This window comes from Taurulus bubalis (assembly GCF_910589615.1).
Source record: "Taurulus bubalis genome assembly, chromosome: 1".
Lineage (NCBI taxonomy): Eukaryota > Metazoa > Chordata > Actinopteri > Perciformes > Cottidae > Taurulus > Taurulus bubalis.
Genome location: NC_136589.1, coordinates 36,010,360 through 36,033,942, shown reverse-complemented (window position 1 = coordinate 36,033,942; position 23,583 = coordinate 36,010,360). Strand labels below are relative to the sequence as shown.

The following is a 23,583-nucleotide window of genomic DNA, read 5'->3' as shown; positions in this document are numbered from 1 at the left end:
CTCGTCTGCAAATCAGATCCCATGCTGCATTTTGGAATACAGATAATCCTCACCCTGCGCCTTCAGCCCGTGTCATGATGATCACTCTTGATCTCTCTTCCTCCCGTCTACTTCTGCTCATCTCTGCTGAATCCCCCTCTACCCTCCTCCTCCTCCCTCTACCAACGCTAATGCCCCCACCCTAGGATCTAATCCTGATGTGATGACGTCACCCGTATGTGTTATAATGGTTATATAATCACACCTGCCTACCTTCTCTTTGATTCCCTTTGGCTGCTGGGAGTCAGGATCAGCTGTTTTCTTTCGCCTCACGCCTCAGTCCATGATGTAACGTGTTTCTAACCTCCTGCGAACTGGAAGAAATGGACGTTTCTCCTTCAACACTGTTCCCTGGCAACAGCATCTTCCTCCGTCACACACGCACACACACACACAGCTCTCTCTTTCTTTTTCTCACCATCTCTATTAAGCACTCTCGCTCTTGACTAAACCCCACCTCCATATGAATTCCCCTCCTTTTTTCTTGCTTCCTAGCTGTGATGCCTACACCCCTTCTCTCCCTCCTTCCCTCCCTCCCTCCCCTCACAGCAGCACTGAGCTCTGGGCGATATCATGACTAGCTTTGCTTTGGCATTGCACTTATCACCCAGTGGGGGCAGCCACAGTTTCCTATTCTTCTCTTGACATTGGCTGAAAAATACATTTCGGGTGGGTTTACAGTTTTTTTATTAACAACGCTACTTTGCACAATACTGAAATACTGCAACATGCCCAGACTTGTGACTAAAAGCATTCGTTTCCCCACAGATCTGGATTTGTGGCAAACAAATGCATTGAGAAATGTTGAGATGCTGAAAATAGAGGAGTTAGCTTTAGGTGTTTAATAACATACCAGCATTGTTTTAATGACTCATTTGACTAAATAAGTCTGTAAATTGTCAGCTTTTCTATCTTATTTCAACTAAAAAGGCGTGCCTCAATTGTGGCTTATGCCATTTATTGGTCATCTAAAGATGAGATCTTTTCCATAGTCAATAAATTGATTTTCATATCTTGAAACGTTGTTTAATTTTATTTAATTGTACATTCCTGCAGCTTTTTACAGAGAAAACAAAGTCACGTTCAGTTCCAGGCCCACACTGTATTGTGTTTACTTTCATACAGTGTACTACCATAAAGCATTTAACAATTCGATGTATTTATATGGATCGTCTGTGTGTAACTGGGTCACCGAGATATTTCTTTGTCTTTGATGTCCTGCCACCAGATGGCGGTAGATGTTCCCTATGAAAAATATCTGCAGTTCTACTCATCATAGGTTTTATGGGTTGGATTGACATCAACAATAGTACTAATAATTAAAGAATTAAAGAATATTATAGGATATTAGGCATTAAAAAAAAAAACATGTTCATCCTTACAAATGACAAATCTAATTTGCCACAATCCACAAAGTACTGTTCGGTTACTATAGAAAGCACAACTATTTTAAGGGAATTTTATCAGGTGGGGCTAATGGCATGGTTTGATCATAAAATGTCAGTGTATTATTGGGGTGAAAACACATTAAAAACGACAAAAAGATTACAGATAGATAACAGGGACTATGAGGGTTATGTCCATTAACTCAAAAAGGGGCAGAAGGGAATCGGCCACCTTTTTAACCCGTGTTCCAAAAACATCTGCAAGAAAGAGGTTGTTTTTCACCGTTTTGTTTTTTTGAAGAGTTAAAACAATTGTCTGGGGATAACGGTCCATATTGCAAGCTAAATGATTATCAACTTCTACTGTATACTGGGTAGTAAAAATGGACCATATCAGTTCAGCAAGACAAAGAAGTATTTTGTCATCCTTCAACAAAAGCATATCACATTATTAGCCAACACAGATCCTGTCAAGCCTCACAAGGCTCACATCTGGAAGTTGTCCTTCACAAGACCTACATCTGCAGCTCATTGTGAACATGCAGATGCTGCACTACACTCACACCGACACAGTCACCCAACACATTGGTGGTAGTCCGTAGACGATCCCTATCAACAAAGAACAAGATCTGAGGTTAAATTAGGAACTCATCAGTGTGACTTGACCACAACTACACCCAAGTTTACAGGATACTAGGTTAACGTTAACCATGTTACAGGTGAAATTAATAATTGCATTATTCAATGGTTAAAATTAATAAAATATTGGCATTTAATGGTTTGAAAATGGCTTTAAATAAGCCCTGAACATAAAAGGACAATGCCGAGTCAACAGGTTAGGACTTAGAGTTCATGAAAGTTATCTATATTAAAAAGTTAACTACCTCTAATAGGTCACACTCACACATCCACAACTCCAACCCCCTCTCAGCCCCTTGATTTTTACCAAAATGTGCAGTGGGTGAATCAGGCTTAGATCTGGGGGTGAAGTTAGACTTTAAACTCAATAAAACCCCAGAGCCTTTTCAATAATTAATATCAAATGATCAAAATATCAATGTCAACATCTGAAACAGATATTGATTCCATGTGCACTTACAGAATCCAATCAACTATCATGAGCAGTGATATATCTTCAGTGGGCAATCCAGCTGACTCCAACACAAGTATCATGGAGACCATACCGGCCTGTGGGATGCCCGCTGCACCAGTGCTTGCAACTGTGACAATCAAACTGAAGAGGAGAAACAGTGATGTTACATTATGAATTTTTGTGTCAAGCATTGAAAATACACCAACTCAACTCCATGGGAACAATATGATGTAAAGATTGCACTTTTCTATCTCAATCGGTTCACTCTTCAGTCACTCATGTGAATTAATTCAGTGATCAACTGAAAACAACAACATTTGACAAATCTGAGCTCAATGTGTTTTAAGTTTACCTGAGCACCATGATTTGACCCAGGTTAAACTCCATATTGTTAATCTGGGCAATGAATAAAGCAGCTACAGCTTCATAGAGTGCTGCACCATCCATGTTCATTGTGGCCCCAATAGGGAGCATGAAGCGCGTCACTTGTTTGTCCATGTTGAGATTTTCCTCCATACAGTAGAGGGTAATCGGTAGGGTTGCAGAACTGTGAGAAAAAACAAAAACATATATTATCAAAAGTTAGCTGCCATTCCACAGTTGTTGTTCATGCGTCTGCCATGGTCAATATCAAGACTGTGGCTCACCTTGACGAAGTCCCAAAGGCAGTGGTGAGAGGCTGGAGTAGACTGAGCATAAATTTGAAGGGATTCTTTCGTGTAACAATGAAATAGATGAGGGGAAGGGTGAAGAGGCTGTGGATTAGGAGGCCAGTGGCTACAGTGAGAGTATACATGGCAACTCCACGACCGATCTCTCCAGAGTCCGTCACCTTCAGAATCTGTCCTGCCAGTAGGAAGAAGAGTCCCACTGGGGAATACCTGTGATACAGAGACGAGACACAGCGGAGGGAGGCGATGAGGCGAAACGTTGTAGTCAGTGAGTGCATCCACATTTGGGTGTATGTTCTCACAATATTTCCTAGTTAGCGTAATAGTATGCACATGATCACATATTCAGTAAATCACAAGCACTCAACCTCAGGTACGACATGAAAACACTGACAATGAATTGTTTATCACGAACCGAAACCTGACATAAACAAATAAAACAACACATAATCTGCTCTGTAACAGTAGAGATGGTAGCAGCTAGGCCCTCATCTTCGGATAAATATCATGATCAAATTGTTCGCTAATGCAAGTTAAAATATGCATTAACAAGACTACACACATCCCGTTTACCTTCCTGTGCTTACCAGATGACTATGTTGACCAGACGCATAATGGCTTTATTCAGGCAGTCGAAGAAATCCCTCAGAGGTTTTAATTCATTCCCCATACAGCTCAAGATGAGGCCAAAGGCGACAGAAAAAAACAGTAGACCCAAAATATTGACTCCGTCTGTGGTTCCCGGCCCTGCTAGTGTGCCATCTATAGGGGCCGAAGGAATGTAGTTAGAACTAGGTGCTGTTGTGACAATGTGATCACAATAATGAAGATCAGACATATGAGAAATTAAATATAAGTGACACTGGTTTAGACATTTGGCACTATTCAAAGGAATATAAACAAAAGGAATCTCACTGTTTTCACTGGTTGCGGTCACACTCCTGGAATAAACTGTTTTGTACTAGATCAAATAGAATAAGCAAATATTAACCATTAAGTATTAGGTATTCCTTTATTAGTTCCGCAGTGGGGACATTTCAGAATTACAGCAGCAAACAGGGTAAAGTGCAAACAAGAGACATGGTAAAACATCGAAACAAGTAATATAAATAAACGGTAGAAAACAGTGAAATCTACATACATACACACACACACACACACACACACACACACACACACACACACACACACACACACACACACACATACACACACACACACACACACACACACACACACACACACACACACACACACACACAGAATAAAAATACAACTATTATTATGAAACTGTGACCATGAATCTAGAACAAATAGCCCTTGCAGATCTTACCTTTCTGAAACAAGCTTCCACCAAATTTGAGGGAATCATGTTTCTGTATAAAACAAAAACAGTGATAAACGTTTTAAACTACCAACTGTACCATTATTCGATATATTTTACACTGAAACAATTGTATTACCAAGGAATATTTTAATACGCACCTGATTACATCTAGAACTGAATCCACAGTCTGCACAGCCTCTGCCTTATCACTAGAGGACACCGAGGCAGTCCTGGATGATTTCCCTGGTTGCATAAGAACAGCTAAGGAGATGCCAGTGAATGCAGCAATAAATGTGGTGACCATGTAATAGCTGAAGGCCTTTAGCCCAATTTTCCCAAAAGCCTTCTTGTCCAAAGATGACAGTCCTGAAATCAAATTAAAAAAACATATGGATTTCAACATGTTAACGCCATGTTATTGTATTTATTTATTCACAGTGATATATATATATATATATATATATATATATATATATATATATATATATATATATATATATATATATATATATATTATTTTTTTTGTTGACATGTACAGAATATAGTTTTTGGTCTCTACATACAGTATTAAAGAAAACAGAACAATATATTGGATAATGCTCTACTTGGACAGCGTAGGGCACAATATCAAACAAAAAATAAGGTGAAAAGTTAAAAGGTTAAAAAAGAACACTAAAAATGTAATAATTAAACTGAAACCTGTCAATAAACTCAAGAGCAAATGTTTCACGGTTGGCTACAAAAAAGAATAAGCAGCTAAAGTACAGAATCAGTTGATATCTTTTCTGGGGAAACCCAGACTTTGTGAGCTTCTGCTCAACACATGCCATGTGCTCCACTTTCATTTGTCTTAAGGCTTAGTATAATTTGCATCAGCCACCAGTGTACTTTTAGTATACATTTTGTATATCAACCATTATCGGAAAGTCCATATGTTATAGGTTGATTGAAAAATCATGCCTTAAATCCAGTTTAACCAAGCTGAAGTGTGGCTCTCACCTGCAATCACACTAGAAATGATGAGAGGAAGCACCAACATCTGCAGGACTCTCATCAGAAGCTCTCCAGGAAAGGTTAAATATTGTACATCCTTGGCTGACATATTAATATGTCGTAAACTAAAGCCCAGGCCAATCCCTTAGAGAAAAATTAACACAAGTCAGTAAGGTCAAAATACCAAACGGCTGGATAAGTAACATACCTATACAAAGCAAACAAGTAGTTACAATTTGTCATTATTAATGATATGGCAAATCAATGGCAGATTAAAAAACAATATTCAGGCAGGAGAATAAATTACAGTGTTTGAAAACCACTTACCTAATGCAACACCAGCCATTGTGGCAGTGACAAAAGCATTTCTCATGAGAAAAGCCACAACATTAGATTTCTTATTACATTTGAGGAAAGTTTGGTTGTCCAGGGGTTCTGTAATCTCTACTGCGTCCATTTCCGTCATTAAGGCTTGGCATCACCTCTGACAAGAGTATTCCCTAGACACAATAAAAAACGCATTCAGAGAAAAAAAAGAGCATTAAGAAATTTATCTTGAAAAACTTTACCGAACTTGTCAAAATAAATCCAACATATCATATCAAATCTTACAACATGAAAGCAGTGTGAATAACAACCAAATGGCATGATGCTCTGTCCATAGAAGAAACAACAAGGGATTATAAGAAGTCATTTAAAAACTACTCACAGTCTCCTCAGTACGGATGAAAAAAATAATTTAAAAATGATGAAAAACCTTCTATTCCTTGAACAGTCTAATGCATGAAGTCCAGTCACTGCAGACACAATGGCTACGCTACAATAATCAGCAACTTTGTGTCAACGTTTAGAACCTGTTCTCCCAACAGCTCTTCACAAGACCTGTTGCCTCCACTGTGCATTGAGACTGTCAAACCACATGCAAATGATTGTTTGATAGTTTAATTCAGAATACACAACTACACAATGTGAAGTACCTGCAGGAGGTATAATGTGGACGTATTTGATAGAACAAACATTTGGTTTGTTGAGTAATTTATGCACAGTGTGATTCTCAGAAAGACAAGCACACACAGCTTTTAAGGCAAAGTAACAAATCTTTATCGATGTTGCTCATGCTCTAATTAAATCCATACTTGTTCAACATCATCTATTACTCTTGGTTACTCATTCTCTGAAAATCCACATCGAAACTACATTTGCCATTAAAAGAATTCAATTACCAAGTTTTCATTTCCATGTTTGAAAACGCAAAACTAACAAGACTAGAGTCAAAAGCCAGCTAATGCTAGCGGCATTGCGAGGCTGTGCATGCCAATATCCTGATGATATCAGTATAATATACATACAACTGTAATGTTAAACCATGTTTACTGTTGTGGCTGATTTCCTTCTTCGATGATGATTTAACCTTTCTTAACCTGATGTATGAACTTGAAGCTTACCTATCCGACTGCTCATGAGACGCCACAGGGACTCACTCAGGACCTCAGTAAGCGACACACCCACAGAGAGTTTGGTTTAAAGTTCACTCCACATAGATTTATTTGAAACACATAGTTTACAAATAAAACAAATTGCGCATTAGACAACAGCTCCTGTTCCCGTCCGTCTAACGCAACAACCCCTGAATAGTCAAACAGACACATTATTATATCCATTCAAAAAGGTACCACCCCACCTCCAACCTCCTTTTCCGTATGCCAGCTCAAACCGGTTACTATTAAGGAATGCGACTGCGTCGCTGACGTCTCCCCTTATCGTTGTTTTGGTTTGGGCTCTCTGGCTGACTCCTGAGCAGAACAAGGCCACTGCAAACACTTCTACGCTCAATGGTCCCTTCTAATCTGTCGTTGGGCTGATGACGTTAAATTACTTTTACAGTGGTACTTTACACCTAAAGCAATCTAAACACAATATTACGCATTATTATAAAACATTTCTCCTCCACATTACCTTTTTAGTTTATGAATTTTAATTTAGTTCATCTCTAGTTAATTTCACTTCTTGTTTTATTTTTGCATTTACTCACCCATGCTTCCTAGGCTGCTTCACTTCCTGCCTTCGTTCAGTTTCCCGCCCGTTTTGTTCCTTACCTGTGTTTCATTAGCTCATAAGACCTCCCAGTATTCATACCCCAGCTGTTCACGAGCCAGTTGCCAGATTATCTCACTAGTTTTGTAAATCAGCCACTTTCTTGGATCGCTTTGCTTGTAGCCTGTTTTTTTGTATCCAGCTTGAATATTCTGCCTTTTGTGAACCTGCATTCGGTAAAGCGTTTGAATTTTTGCACTTCACTTCAGTTTTGTGTGATCCTTGCATTTGAGTCACTTGCCTGATCATCACACCATTGACTGTGAAATGTACTTTTCAAACTTGTGTCAACTCGACAATGAAACTGCAAACTTGGGTTTGACAAATGTGGTCTTAGCTAATATACAATGAAGATTTCCAAATAAATTTCAGTTTGCACATTCATAACGGCTGCATTCTATAGGGCTTGTTTTAGTAAAATAGTCTTTTTGAGCAAGCTTAAGGTAAAGCTTATAGTTGTTTATGACCTATGACCCCAACGTCCAGAGCCTGATAAGTTCTGTGTTAGGTACAGAGGTTTTAGGTCACCGGGGTGTTAAGTCCAAAGCATCGTTAAAAGTCTTAGGATGAGAATACATGGCAGCAGTAGTGGACAGTACAGCTTTTCAGGGAGATTTAAGTATCTTACAGCTTCCTCTTAATACAGAAATCCACTCACGACCGTGGTCCCGTCAAGACTGGCCAATAATCCATAAAATACATTTTAATTAGTGTGTACTGTAAATTATTTTCTAAAAAGGACATTGTCAAAGGTCTATCCATTCCCAAAGGTTTGGTCATTCATATATATATATATATATATATATATATATATATATATATATATATATATATATATATATATATATATATATATAAATATAAAAAAGCTGGTGTCCATGTAGTAGAGCATCTACGAGTAATGGTTTAGATATTTTTCAGAAGTCCGTGGAAACCAAAACAGATCTAAAAAGGAGTGTAAATATTTAATTTACATTCATATCAGTGCCGATCTGACTATATTCGAACGAATCAGTATCGGCTTGAATAATGATTTGGACATCCCTCAATGCCACCTGCAGTATTTCAATCAGGGGAGACGTCGTTAGAATTGAACAGAACTTTTTTTAAAGGTTTGACAGCAACGATGCGATTGGTTTAAGGAAACCGTGCAGAATCTGGTTGGTTAATTAAAGTGAACGCCCACAATCAACCCATTAATGGCAGGGAGAATATAAAGACAGAGATTATGAATGAAAAGGAGTGCACAAAGAGTCTTCCCGACTAAACTTCCGCTTTAGATTCATATTTGCATTTGATAAATACTGGATATTTGTATATAGTAACTTCTGATAGTTCTGTAGTAACTATTAAAAGGTGTGCCCTTATTGTATCAAGGGATTTGTACTTGCCTTTATCTGTGTTTATTACAACATTACCCCATGTCTACTTTAGTAATTAGCACTGGCTAGTGAGGTAGACAGCAGTGGCCTACATCCTCATCGTTTATCCTGCTACATCTTGTTGACAAGGTAAAGACTTTCCATTGTCTGCTTCCAATTATGAGCTAAGCTCTTTAGCGGTTTTACTCCAGCCACAAGTTATTGATAAAGTCTAGTAATCTTGACACGCAATAGCCACAGTTAAATTTTTGGAAAGTTTGAACAGCAAGCTGTTGTTAATACTTTGTTGTTGTTACAAGGACACTTCTCCCCCACTTGGCCTTGGCTACCCTTTCCACTTCTCATTGTGGAACTGAATAACAGATTTAAACATAGCTATGGTGTTCCTCTTGAATCAAATGTTTAACCAGAGGAGACAATGAAGAGGAACGTAAAGCAGGAGCAGATGAGAAGGAAATGCTCGTCCAAAAGTATGCCATGGGAGGAGTTACATACCTTACCAGAAGCCGCTGGTGGAAGAAAAGTGACTAGTGTCGCACAACAGGTACACAGAACAAGATTGTAACACCCTGTTAGTTCTATGTGTACTGTCAAAGGCATGTGAATGAAAGGAGACAGCTAGTTGGAGGCCTCGTTAAGGAGGGGGTACGGTTGGATATGGGGTGTGTGCTGCAAGGAAACTCCAGTGGGTGCTATAAAGCACTACGCTTTCCCTTGTCTCCTGCCAGATTGTCTTTGTATACCTGTATGTTTGCATCGCCTTCGAGCTTTAGTAGTGTTCGTTTCCAGAATACATTTTTTCCCTTGTTACTTTAATTTTTTTCAAACGTGCCTCCTGTCGTGTTCCTCTGCACCTGAGTCTCTGCAGCACCACACCCGGTTGTGACAAAGATATACTACCTAAAATGGTCATTATGCTTTTTGTGGAGTATGCACACTAAGCAGGGATCTTAAATAACATGTGAGAATGCCTACATGTTTCAGTGTTTTACTTGAAGCACTGCTCAATAGAGAACACTGAGCTATATCATTTCACAAACAAAAGTGAACATAATAAGTGTTTGATATTTCATACTGAATTGTTGAAGAGAGTAAAGCGTAAAGAGAAAATATGACCTACATATCCATTAAGCAGGGATTAGCAGGTGTGATAAGTACTTCAATTTCATGTTTGTCTAAGAGCCACAGATATTAACATAGATAAACAAAACGCCTCACACCTCTTCCCAATGTGGACCAGGTACACAGTGACACTGCGTTGGCTTGATCTTAGAAAGAAACAGAAGCGGTTGGGTTTGCATTTTCCAGCTGTGATTCATAGTTATTTAAAAGGAAGCTGCCATATGTGTTTATAAGTATTGACACTCGCCATTGATGTTGATTTTGCGGTCATATAATCATATCATCGACATTCAAAGAAAATTCTTTATGTCCATCAATATTAGCAACAATAAATCCTCACATTAGATGTTTGGACATACTGCTTTCAGCATTGACCCAAAATTGCCAATATGATATATTAATCAATTAAGAGGAGAACGATTGATCTTAGTAAGATGGTGTAGCTTACTGAAATGGTAGAAAGTTAAGTCTAGATAGGTTAGGTTAGACACCTTTCTATATAATGCAGCGGGCCTTAAAGAGCATTCAGAGTTGAATCAGCACATCTTTGGTCAACAAAAGCTGAACATAATCAGTCTCACAAAGGTAGGTTTAATAACAGGGCACAAGTTATCCTGATCAATCTGAGTGAACACGACATGACTGGTGGTTTCCTGACTGATGAGTAAAATACAACAAACTGTCCTGAGTAATGCATGGTGACAATGAACTCTCAAATGACCAACTACAAAGATTTGTTTTGGTCTTCTATCAGTCTTAAGATGATTTGTGTGTGATTTTGTGTTTAATAGTCAATTTAGTGGATATTTCAACTTTGTGATTGATAGAACAACATATGAATTTCTTTGATATGTAAATATTTTTGAGATCTAGTAAACACAAGTAGTAAACAATATATTACAATATTCATGTAACACCCGGTTAATTGTGTGTGTGTGTGTGTGTGTGTGTGTGTGTTTGTGTGTCTACTAATTGCGTCATTCCCTTCACCTGCCCTCAGCCACTCACATGGGTGTCCCCTGATTGTGATTCCCTTCACCTGTGTTTCCCCTCTCCTATATATACGCCCCCATCTTCCCTTGTACCCTGTTGGACTGTCTTTGTTGCGTGACTGTTCGTTGTGTGTCCCACGTCATGTGCCACCTTTTGGTCATGTACCTAGTTTCGTTTAGTTTTTTCGAAGCTTGCTAATTAAAGAACGTTTTGGATTTTTTTTCCCCCGAAAGAGCCTCCCGGATTTGTCCTCTGCTCCTGAGTCTCTGCGCACCACACCAGGTCTTGACAGGATAGTCCGACCCAGGGGTCGAGGTCACCAGTTTTTGGTTGACTGGGAGGGATATGGACCAGAGGAGAGGTCCTGGGTTCCGTCCAAGAACATTCTGGATAAGTCCCTCATCAGGGATTTCTACCGAGACTAACCTGGGCCGTCTGGAGCCGGCTCTAGAGAGGAGGGGGATGGGGGGTACTGTAACACCCGGTTAATTGTGTTTGTGTGTCTCCTGATTGTGTCATTCCCTTCACCTGCCCTCAGCCACTCACATGGGTGTCCCCTAATTGTGATTCCCTTCACCTGTGTTTCCCCTCTCCATATACTCCCCCACCTTCCCCTGTCGGACTGTCTTTGCTGCGTGACTGTTCGTTGTGTGACTCGCGTCATGTGCCACCTTTTGGTCAAGTACCTAGTTCTGTTTTTTCGAAGCTTGCTAATTAAAGAACGTTTTGGATTTTTTTTTTTCCCCGAAAGTGCCTCCCGTATTTGTCCTCTGCTCCTGAGTCTCTGCGCACCACACCAGGTCTTGACCGGACAGTCCGACCCAGGGGTTGAGGTCACCAGTTCTTGGTCGACTGGGAAGGATATGGACCAGAGGAGAGGTCCTGGGTTCTGCCCAAGAACATTCTGGATAAGTCCTGAGTCTCTGCACACCACACCAGGTCTTGACAATTTCTTTGTTTTGAAATACTAGGCCCTTTTCACAGTGTCCATTTTGACATGGGATTGCAGGTTAAACACAGGTGTAATTAATAACATTAATTATGTCCCTCTTCCATTTAAGTGGGTCAGGGCCTTAATTGTGCATGCTGGCTCACACAAATGTCTGTGACACACTAAATATAACGGGACCATAATTAATTAGATCAATTACACCTGTGTGTATACTGCCTTGACATGTGAAACGGGCTGCTGTGAAAAGGGTCTATAGATTAAGTTTATTTTCTGTTTATTTCAGTGTGAGTGTGACGTAGTCATTTTGAACTCTCTAGCTTGTGTGGCCATGTGTGATGCATGTGTGACATCAACGGATGTGAGCAAGGCTTACAAGGTAGCTTTAGGTAGGGGTTTATTTCCTTAGGGCTCAAATTAGCCAGACAAGCAGATTAGTCCCGTGTAAAAACTTGTCATGGCTCGATTTCAAAAAGCCACCATTAAACACATCTCTTAGCCAGTGTGCTTTAAAACAATAATTATTTAATCACCTTACAATCTCTGCTGCTGATGTGTTAGTTATCTTTAATTAAGTAAAAAGGCAAATTGTAAAGACGACAAGGTCTCATTGTCCAAATGAAATTGTGGTTTCTTTGTGATATGTCAGTAATTTATTTTTGGCATAGGGTGTTTAATAATTCATTTAAATGGTAGTTGAAGTACTCTTCAACTACAATTTCAAGCTATATTCTACATCTGGCTTAAATATAAAGTAAAGAATATAAAAATACATAATAATAATATAAATATTAGTCTGCATATTTAATATTCCACGAGTTCAAAGCATCTTTTGATTTTTTTTTTTTGAGAACTAAATTAATGTCAGAACTGGGGGCGAGCTTTTAAAACAGATTACTTGATCAAGTTATTAAGGATAAACTACAAATCCTATTTTTTTTTTTCGAGACCGTTTCAGTTTCAGTCAATCTGAAGATCATCTTGGTTTTTAAATGACATGGCAGTGCAAGGTAATGAGGTGAAGGAGTGCAGCCAAGGCATCAAGTAACCGTGGGTCTGCGCCAAGCTGCAGCTCTTGTTGAAGATAATCTTATTAAAAGAGGGTCAGGGCCTGAGCAGACCACCCTTAAATAGACAAAGTTCAAACCTATCAATATGGACTGCCCTGTAGTACAGACATGTGTGTGCTTTTAAGACAAATGGCGTTCGTTCAGTTTTTCCAGGCCAGGCATTTTAGTTTGGATTGAGGGGGAATATAATTAACAGCGTCTTTTCTGCTTTAGCTAAATTCACTAAACCCTACTGTTTTTAAACCGATTGTGGAATGAACTGTATGAACTAAGTATGTAGTTGTCTTTTATTAAGTAACCAGGAGAACAACTTAACCATTACCCAAAACAAAATATTAAACCCAAATCTAATCCTAACATAACCCAACCGTAACGAGAGTAATCTAACGTCACCTTAACATTTGAAACACTGACTTACAATGTAACCAAGGAGTGGTGCAAAATCACAGATATGCTATGAATGCAAGAAACCAGTTGAGCTTTTAAAAATCATAAAACAACAAACTGCATTGGTATATAACTCCTCTTGTGCTTTCATCAACTCTCCATGCTTTTATAGAAAATACAAATTTTCCATCTTTTTGGCTTTTCCACACACAAAAAAACATTTGTTCTTATTTTACAACATTTTACCTTTTTGATTTAAGCACTTCCACAGGGGCGAATGAGTATAATAAGATATTTTGGCAAATCCAGGTCAGTGGATGGCAACACCACGTTTTGTGGCTTTTAGACTTTATATTTCTCTTATTTATATTTATCTATAGTCATAGTTCCCCCATCAGGCCAACCTGTTCTCAGTTGAAATGACTGAGAACTGACTAAACACAAGGCCAAATTGTGTAATCCTTTGTAACTTTGTGAATAAAATAAAAGTGAGGATGAAGTAGGATCATAAAAGAAGAGTCTACATTCTCACTGATGCACACAAGGTCATATTACTCTAGATGAGGTCAGTTAGAGTTTTTCAGCTTTCTTATCCAAATCAAAACAGTGCAATGTGACTTGTTGGTTCTATTAACAAGCTCATGTTTATTAATACATGATGTGAATTATTTTTCCCTCGTTAACAACATTACTGATAATATGGCTGCTGCTGATAAGACAACTAACTTCAAGGAAAGTTTTACTCAAAGCCACCTGCTTCTTTTTCTACCCTTTAACCTCGTAATACATTGTCCTTATGCTAGGACACATCGTTCAGGCTTAGGACAGAGATACAGTGTGAGACACATTCAAATGTACACGAAAGGGATTGTAAAGATAAAACCCTTTTTCTTTCTCATGTTTTTGGAAAAATATCTTTTTTAGAAACATCACCGTTTACTAATTAACCGTATTTTGTAGTACACATAAGTTGCATTTTTTTTCCTCTTTCTATATTTATTTACACCAAAATGATTAATCGTATCCCAATATGTTTTAATAACAATAATAACAAGTTTTCTTTTTGTAAAAAGGTATTTTTCATGGTCGAAAAGGTAACATATCATAGCAGGAAAATCACATTACAGGTGTAAAGAAGTAAGCAATTTCCAGTGGTGTTTTACTGTGCATGTTGGCCCATAGCTTGCTGGGTCACTTCAATGAAACCCATCCATTCCATTATCTGAACTGCTTATCCTATTCAGGGTCGCGGGGTAAATGAAACACATCCATTGTTAATATTATTAGTTACACCTGTGCTCTACCTGCCACGACAATGTAAATATCTGCTATGACAGTGTCAGCTCTTCCTTCACATTTCAGCTCAAGCTGATCACATGACCAGTCTCTCAGCTTTTTACCCTCCCTTTCCATCCTCTTCCTGTCATCCCCTGCTGCTCACCATCCCCCTTTCCCCCTGTAAGCTGACACAGCGCCTTGAAACATTAGCTGCTTTCTTCCTAATAGGATCTCGTGGGCTTTACTTGTCATCTGATAAAACTAAGGAGCTTGATAGCTATGCAGCACCCTCTTAACCAATTTGTACTCAATTAGGATAATGGAGAAACAAGCAAAGAGGGACAGCTTTAATATATTAATGTGATAAAATGATTATCAATTTCCCTTGCCTACGACTTGGGTGGTATTTAGGAGCAGTCTCATATATATGCCGTTTATGAGGGCAGAAAGTAAAGGGTATCAGAAATATTTAAATGAGATCTGAGAATATTTTAAACATTATCTGTGCGCAGTGGCACAGTATACAAATATCGAAATACAAATGTAAGAACAGACATTTTGTAGGTGTGTAGATCCTTGCATGCATTGTACATACTGGCACACTGAAACATTTTTTATAATATTAATTACAACTTTTCTTTTTGTGCTATCACATGTCAAAATGTTCACCAGCTACATTCCCCGCAATTTAAAGAGGTACTCCAGTTTTAGTGTTAGTATTTAGTACTGTCACAAAGTTGGGCTACAAGAGACAGATTTTAAAAAAGAACATCTAAAAGCGTAGCAGCAGAGGCCTAGTTAGCCAGCCTTTTAGTCCCTGGTATGGGTTAAGCATTAAACACCTTGGATACTACATATCCCACAATGCAACTTGAAAGCCTCTTTATATCAGGCTCCACCTGCTGCCCACATCTAAAATCTTTCAAACTGACCATGTCTTTGCTTATTAATGTCTCTAAACACTTTATTTGTAGTTCAGTATTTTGATTTTTATTAACTTAAAAGAAACCCAAACAATGAAAATGGACAGTTAACTGTGAATCAAGAGGGATTTTAGTAAGTGTACTTGACATAAAACCTAAAAAATTAAATGTTGGTCTACACTCTAGATAATTAATGAGGTGATACAACATTTTCCTTACATCAACTGAATGTAAATAATCGCTAACAATTAATCTAAGTTTCACTAATCAATGGGACTAATTATCATCCTCTAAGTCCATAGACTGTCTTATGGTATCAGCTTACGAAGGCAATTAATGCTGCTTTCAATATCTTGTCTTACTAGAATATTTCAAAATTCTGGTACAAAATATTTGAAATGAAGGCACACAATCATAAAAATGGCAATACCTAAATAATCAACGCATAACATTTTGGGATGAACATTTTAGATTTCATGCATCTACTGAAAGTTAACATAATGCAAGGCAAATCATTGCTAGAGGGTCATCTTTAGGTTTATTATTATATGTATCTAGTAGCAAAGCTTGTCATTCACTGGCAAATGTAATGTGCTTTGCAGTCTCTCCTTTTTAGAAAAACAACTTTGACAGCCAAGAAAAGTTGCTGACCCAAAGCCACTTATTCATAGAAATTGGCATTGGCATAATAATATAATAAATTCATGACAACTCTTCCTGAAACTCTTGTCTTAATTCTGGGCATGGGCCTAACCTCAACGATAAAATAAATACAATTAGGCTGAATATAGGCAAACCACCACTAATAAAAGGGTGTGGGCTTTCAAGGAATAATAACAAGAAAGTATGCTCTTGTTGTGGCTTGGTTGATGCTTGATAATACTTTTCCATGCTGGATTTCTTTTTGTCTGGCATATATATATATATCATCAGATAGGAAGAGTGAGGTCAGAGAAAATCTCTAGTGAAGTCTTTAGTCTGATTAAGGATGGGATTGATCTCTGCAACACCTACAGTGTACAACTGCCCCAGCTTTGGTTGGGCCAGCTGGCAGAGGAGAAACTTGCAGGCAGGATAAAATGCCCTCAATGCCCCCAACCCAATTCTACTGACAATGATCAGAGGCTCAGCAATGCAATGTTATTTTTTATCTATTTATTTGACTCATGTAAACAAAAAAGTTGCATGTCACACAATTGAAAAATGTTAAAGGGGTGACAGGGACTGTGTTCAACATTAGTATTGTCTACTATTTGCTTTTGTTTGAATCAATTAGGTCAAATAGACAAGTGTATCTTTTTACTTTGCATTTTAATATAAAGTCATTGCTGTTTTGGTTATGAAAAAGGAAGCATCAAAAATTGGAGGATTATTATTATTATACTATTTATTCGACAAAATAGGAAACTATTCAAACATTGCTTTTTATTTCTTTCAACAAAATAATATAATGTGATCAAATCTGTTTTGAACAACACATGAGTCACATCTTCATTTTATTTAATTTCATTATTAAAGCCAGCTAATCCAAAAGCAGTGCTGCTCATAAAGAGTTAAGTGCCTACTTGAATGAAACATTTTTGTTGAATACAAGTCTTTACAGTGTGTACCCATTCAAGTTAAAAGTCCATCTCTGTGTCTTTTCTCCCTTACATTGTCTATAATGAAGGGATTAGCGAAAACTCTCAGTACGAGCCATTATCTTTCAGACAATAGATTTTTTTGAAAGAAAGTCTTGTTGAGGCTTCATTAGCAATGGCCTCCCTCTGTGGTCTGAATGCAGGACACATTTGGAGCAATTACTTGACCAGAAAACAACTGTCAGTCATTCTTAAAGGGGAAGGATTCCAATTAATAAACCTCTTAAACCCTTTGGTTTTACTACCATTCCCCCGCAAGCTTTGGTGTCTTGTGTGGTTAAGGAGAGTTTTGTCAGGAGAGAAAGACATTACATGTGCTTGTTGCACAGGACTCCAAGGGTAGGTTCTTTGCTCACTTGTGTGCAAGGGGATTTGAAGGACTTAACTGGGAGTAACAAGTGCCTACAGTAGAGATTGTTAGTGTCATTCGTGAACTTATGGACTACAGAGACAACATGTTTATAGCGTAGCCTGTGGGAAGAAGCTGAAAGACGGTAAGATTACTTTATTAATTTATGAACTGTGCATTCTGTCAATTTAGTCTTTTGATACACGTGTTTCCATAATGCTTATTGGAATTCAAGAAAAAAATTAAAATATTCTCCAAGGACAGCTGAGTGGATTCCAAACCAAATTAACTGGATACTTATGGAACACTTTTAAAATGCTGATATTTTAAATGTATGAGTAAAAACGGATGGCAATGAGACTTGAGAGTTTGATTGCTTTTTCTAGATACTATAAGAACAACATATTCTTAATTTGTTCCCTTTTGAATTCTTCCTGCATCTTAGTTTTGGATGTTGTGATTATTCATCATAATTGAAATGATACTAACATAGCATAACTTAGTTAAGTTTCTTGTGGAGGAAAAAGCAAGATCGTCAAACTCACTATTTAAAGTGATCTATCTTAATAATCAAAACAAGGGAACCTGCTTGGTATCACATTGGCATGACTAATGTCTAATGTTATGTCTTGTTTATTTTCTCTCATTCTCTTGCAGACAAAGATGTGAATTAGTTCAGCTTTTATGTCAACAATATATTCAGTCTCCTTGAAGGATACGGCCCTCACGCTTCACATAAATCTGCTCCATTTCACGTGAAGCAGAACAATAGCTCTGTACAACAACTGCCCTGCTTTGTCACACTGGGTAGCATTTTGCTTTTTTCTGACAAAGAAGAGAAAAGGTGTCTCAAAAGGCTCGAATGCATTTGTCAATGGATACCCTGGGAATAGTAGACGATAGTTGCCTGGACAACTATGACATGGCAAAAGGTGCTGGATCAAGTGGTGGAGGCAGGGTCCACAGCATTGATGTTATACTGGGATTCACTAAAGACCAGGATCCTTTACTCCATTTGGAAGGGGATGACGACAGCCAAAAAGCCAACGGTGAAAATGCACAGCACCCTGAGAAGCAGGTACCTCCAGATCCTTATGGGCACCTTCCAGAGTTGGGTGACAGCTCCCAACATTCTTCCTACCATGGTGAGTTTTTTCAGAAAATAAACTATTTGGCACAAAAACTCTCTAATACAGGATCATAATGAGACTTTTATCTTAAGCTGTACAACAAGCGGAAGTAGAGCTGTGAGTTTGCCATATGTCTGGTTTAAAACACGTTACTCCCATATAGTTTTCCCAAATGTATTTGACCAGTAAACATTTATAAAAAAAGTTCAATGTCACCTTTCATCAACTACTCTCATGATGTTATTTTGTCTGAAATGACAGTAATGTAAAGTATGTAATATAACTAGCACTTAAGCCCACACAATGCAAAATAGGATATAATGGTAGCAGTTTTGGTGAGTGGAAAAAGGGGAGGCATAGTACTACATATTTGTGAATTTATATTTGTTCCCTTCATCTCCAAAGAACACACTTTGCAGTACGACAACAGAAATACAAAGGCAGCCTGAGAAGGATGAAATAATAGCAAACGTCTCTTAGTGCCCTAGTAATGTGTCCCAGCTACTCTGCAGAATCCTTATTTTCCAATTAACTGTACCCTTATGTTGCTTTAAAGTAAAAAAGAAAAAAAGAGACCTACTTACAATACCACTCTGTGTCTGCTTGTTCTAAAATTGTATTTAATCTATATGAAGCTTGATCTGAGTTAAATAATTTAAAGCAAGTTGCAATTTGTATTATGGCTGCAAATTTACTGGATATGGAACATAACAAGGCTTCATTTATTTGCATTGTACAACACAGGGTTGTGCAATATTGGTTTGTTTGTCCACTATATTATATGGTGGAGGATAGATTAGGAGTTTCATATTCTGAGGAAAGAAGCTCTGAAGTCTGGTGGTACGGCAGGTCGTACTTCTGTATCACTTGCCAGACGGCTGCAGGGTGAACAGAGGGTGTCTTCTACATAATTTTACACACATTTTACAGTATTGGTGTTTCAGTTTTCTTTTGACTTGGCGCGTTTAGTTACTAATGTGAATAAAGTTTACATTCCCTTCGAGTGTTTCAGTGCCACGGCCCCGGTATTGTGCATGCTAGCTTCATGGCAAATCTAATTGAAGGAGAGCCAAGAATGTAAATAATTACACCTGTGCTCTTCTTGCAATGCGCATTGCAAGATTCATTCAAGGGATGTTGGGCAAATTTCTAATGAGTCTGACTGGAAACACGAGATTAAGAAGCCAGTGAAATTAACTTGTTGCCGGCCATTTCTACCAACTGAAAATCAGCTAAACTTGAATGTAATAAGGGAAGTCGTTTCGAACATACTTTAGTCTTTATTCTCTTTTCTGTTATGACTACTTGTATGCTAAAAATTGTAGCATGGGATAGACATGATGCTTCACCTGCTAAATAGTCTATTTTAGTATTTTATACTTTTATATTTTAGTATTTTTAAAATCACTGCTGTAATGTTATGCTGTAGAATAATGGATCAATTGCAGATCAATCAGTGTCCATGCATGAAGCTGGCCTGCTATTCATATACGTCTTGTGTACACCTGAGAACTGCAGATTTAGTAATAACACATGAAATCTTTTCTGTATATGTTGGGTGTAATAAAGAACGGCTCTCTTAATATTTCCTGGTATATGGACTATTGAAGTAGCTTCAACCAATGGAAAAACATACTGCTACTATTTAAGTGCTTCATAGACCAAAACAAAATTTGGCAGACCTTTATCCCTTGTGTTGTCTTGGGGTCAAAATGACCCGTGTACGAGTGTATATGTATGTGTGTTGATGGGTCATTTTGACCCCAAGACAACACAAGGGTTAAATAGATTTTGTTTCCAACTTTCCATCAATCTGCAAGAGTTTGATTAATTATTGTATTTTTCCCTCACCAAGCTTGTAGTGATCAAAAGGACCATTTGCTCCATAGACATGACTGATATTGTAAACTACACACTTCTATTAAGTTCTTTATACCTGTAACTTGTACAGATGTAATTATAACATATGCCAAAACCACAGAGTGACTGAGTCATTTGCCTAAAGAGCTTCATGTTTAATCCAGAGTTCACTATATCACAGTTAATATTAAAACAATGGTGATGACGTGGAAAACCTTTTTTTCCCCTTCCAATTCAGCAGGAAGCACAAGGGCAGTAACTTTTAATTGGTATTAAAAGTCTTCATACTACTCTGTCTCATGGTGGACTCTTTAAAACAAGCAAATAGAAAGCAAATATTTTGCTGCCTGGCATCATTATTTCAAGCCATTGATCTGTTGACAATATTCCCTTAAACTATTTGGTATGATTAACGAGCTTTGGTGCAGTTCACTATTGGCTCACTTGCTCTACATTCATATCTTGGAAGACACAATCTGGACTATAACTGTTTACTCAATTTGTGCAGAAGCCAACTCAAGTCCCTTATTAGATTAGAGGAGGCAGGGAATCATAGGTTTAACTGGTAGCATCTGTTACCATGATTACGGCAAGGGAAGAATTCAGTGAAAGACGTGATGTCATTTGGACTTGCCAAACCCCTGGTGTTTGCAAGCCCTCAACTGTATAAAGGGCATCAGTCATTAAGCTGTTTTATCATGAGGAGAAGAGTTAGGATTTCACTTTTTGATCATTCTGCAGGTTCAAATGTTACATATACTTTGAAATGATCAATAAGTAGCATAAGTTGAGGTGTTGTCTTCTAATGGCACAGTTTTGTCCTAGACTAAAGACAACATATGGTCGATCAAGTATAATGCATTCATTAATTATTTTATATTAAATAAACGGGCAGTCTCCATGCTGCATGAAATAAGAAAAAAAAAAGTAATCCATGTTCATGCACCAAAGTTCAGATAGTCAAACATTTCTAATGCCGGTAACTACAGGTCTGGTTGAAACAAGTTGACATGGTGATAAGTAATGTGACTGTTGAAAAGGCAAACACATATGTATTACCTCGCCTGGATTTGTCCATCTTTTTTTTTTTTTTTAAACTTTATGAATTGCTGCTCGAAGGAATGTTTGACCCTTTCATTTTGATGTGTCAAAACCTTTTAATTATTCAGTATGAATAATTGCTGATGCTTTCAGGTGTAAACTCCTGTCAACAACTTGTTTTTTTTTAACTGTTGCCACCTTTCTTTGTAAATGAAACCGCGGACAACACCCAAACCGAACAAGGCTCTCAATCATAAGTTAGCTACGCCTAAAGCATACTCTGCTGAATTGTCTCTTTTACTCTAAATGGGACCATCATTTGCTGAATGCACATCATGATATATTAAAAAAGACCACCGATTGAGATCATCAACTCATGTTAAAAATGTTTACTGAGGAAATAAATCAAGTGAGAAGTAATCATTTTCTCAAAGACTTCTCTACAATCAGACTTTTCTTTTTCTTTTATTAAATAAGAAAATGTGTAAATAAGGGATAGGTATCTGATCAAAATGTTGCTGAGAACTAGAAAAAAGCTATCACAAAGAAGTCGGGTAGAGAGGATCCCCCTACCCGAACAATGGACAGAGACAGAAGAGGAAATTTAGATAATGGAAAAACTGATGCTTTGTTTGAGATGACAAGAAGCACAGATGGAAGAAAAGTGGGTGACATGGACATTATCCAGAACCCTAAACAGTGATGATGACTACGGAAAGGACAGCTGATCCAGTGGATCTAACTACGAGGATGCAGACTAATAATGACCAAACATGAACCTTTTCCCTTTTTATTTATTTATTTTATATTTGTTTGTTTGTTTCGATGTTCTAAATTCGTTGGCTTTAAGTTTGTAAATGGTCAAAACATCATAAAAACTGCAATGGAAATAAAATGTGAATTAATGGATTGGATATACTTTTTCTTGCATCTTATAAATCATACTATACATATACATACACTTTCACATTTATTTTAGAATCTGACCTATTCTCCGGAGACAAGTGTGATGAAGAAATGGGCAACCTGCAGAAGGAAGGGGACGTTGCTGAGGAGTCTCCAGAGGCCATTACAGAAGAAGAGCACACTAAAAAGAAACACAGAAGAAACCGGACTACTTTCACCACCTATCAACTTCACGAGCTGGAGCGAGCCTTCGAGAAGTCCCACTATCCGGACGTCTATAGCCGTGAGGAGTTGGCAATGAAGGTTAACTTGCCTGAGGTTCGAGTTCAGGTAAGGGCGATATGATATTCTAATGATATTCGATGAGTGGTTACATGGCCTGTGCAGCACTGAGCAGAAACTGCAACTTAAAGTTATGGCTAACTAGACCTAAAATAATGTATAACTTAACATAACATATAATTTTTTTCCATACTTCATATTGTCCAATTTAATTAATTTTTCTTTGTCCAGGTGTGGTTCCAGAACCGCAGAGCCAAGTGGAGACGGCAAGAGAAGATGGACACGAGCACTATGAAGCTCCATGATTCCCCCATGTTATCCTTCAATCGTCCTCCGATGCCTCCTTGCGTGGGACAAGTGTCCAACTCGATGCCCCTTGATCCGTGGCTGACCTCGCCCATCTCCAGTGCTACGCCCATGCATACTATCCCAGGGTTCATGGGTTCACCGCAGGGCCTGCAGCCTGCCTATCCGAGCCACAGCTATCTCAACACCCCACCTGGTATGGTCCAAGGTATGCAGCCAATGGGCCCGCCTCCCTACCAGTGCCCACCCAGCTTCAACGATAAATACCCGATGGAGGATGACCGGAGTTCGAGCATTGCAGCACTCAGGATGAAGGCCAAAGAGCACATTCAGTCAATGGATAAAACCTGGCAGCACATGTGA

At 38.2% G+C, this 23,583-nt stretch overlaps 2 protein-coding genes across 2 annotated transcripts; one reads left to right on the top strand and one right to left on the bottom strand.

Moving 5' to 3' along the window:
• Positions 1-1,939: 1,939 nt before the first annotated feature.
• On the bottom strand, positions 1,940-5,854 carry LOC306753547 (excitatory amino acid transporter 1-like; the record flags this gene model as incomplete). Its single annotated transcript, XM_079237428.1, has 9 exons — positions 1,940-2,033; positions 2,524-2,658; positions 2,870-3,064; positions 3,165-3,398; positions 3,776-3,950; positions 4,522-4,564; positions 4,682-4,881; positions 5,515-5,652; positions 5,836-5,854. 9 exons carry the CDS (start codon positions 5,852-5,854, stop codon positions 1,940-1,942), a joined length of 1,233 nt encoding a protein of 410 aa, XP_079093554.1.
• Positions 5,855-18,557: 12,703 nt separating this feature from the next.
• LOC306736388 (retinal homeobox protein Rx2-like) lies at positions 18,558-23,583 on the top strand (the record flags this gene model as incomplete). Its single annotated transcript, XM_079218021.1, has 3 exons — positions 18,558-18,840; positions 22,706-22,962; positions 23,146-23,583. The coding sequence occupies 3 exons, from the start codon at positions 18,558-18,560 to the stop codon at positions 23,581-23,583; spliced, it is 978 nt and encodes a 325-aa protein (XP_079074147.1).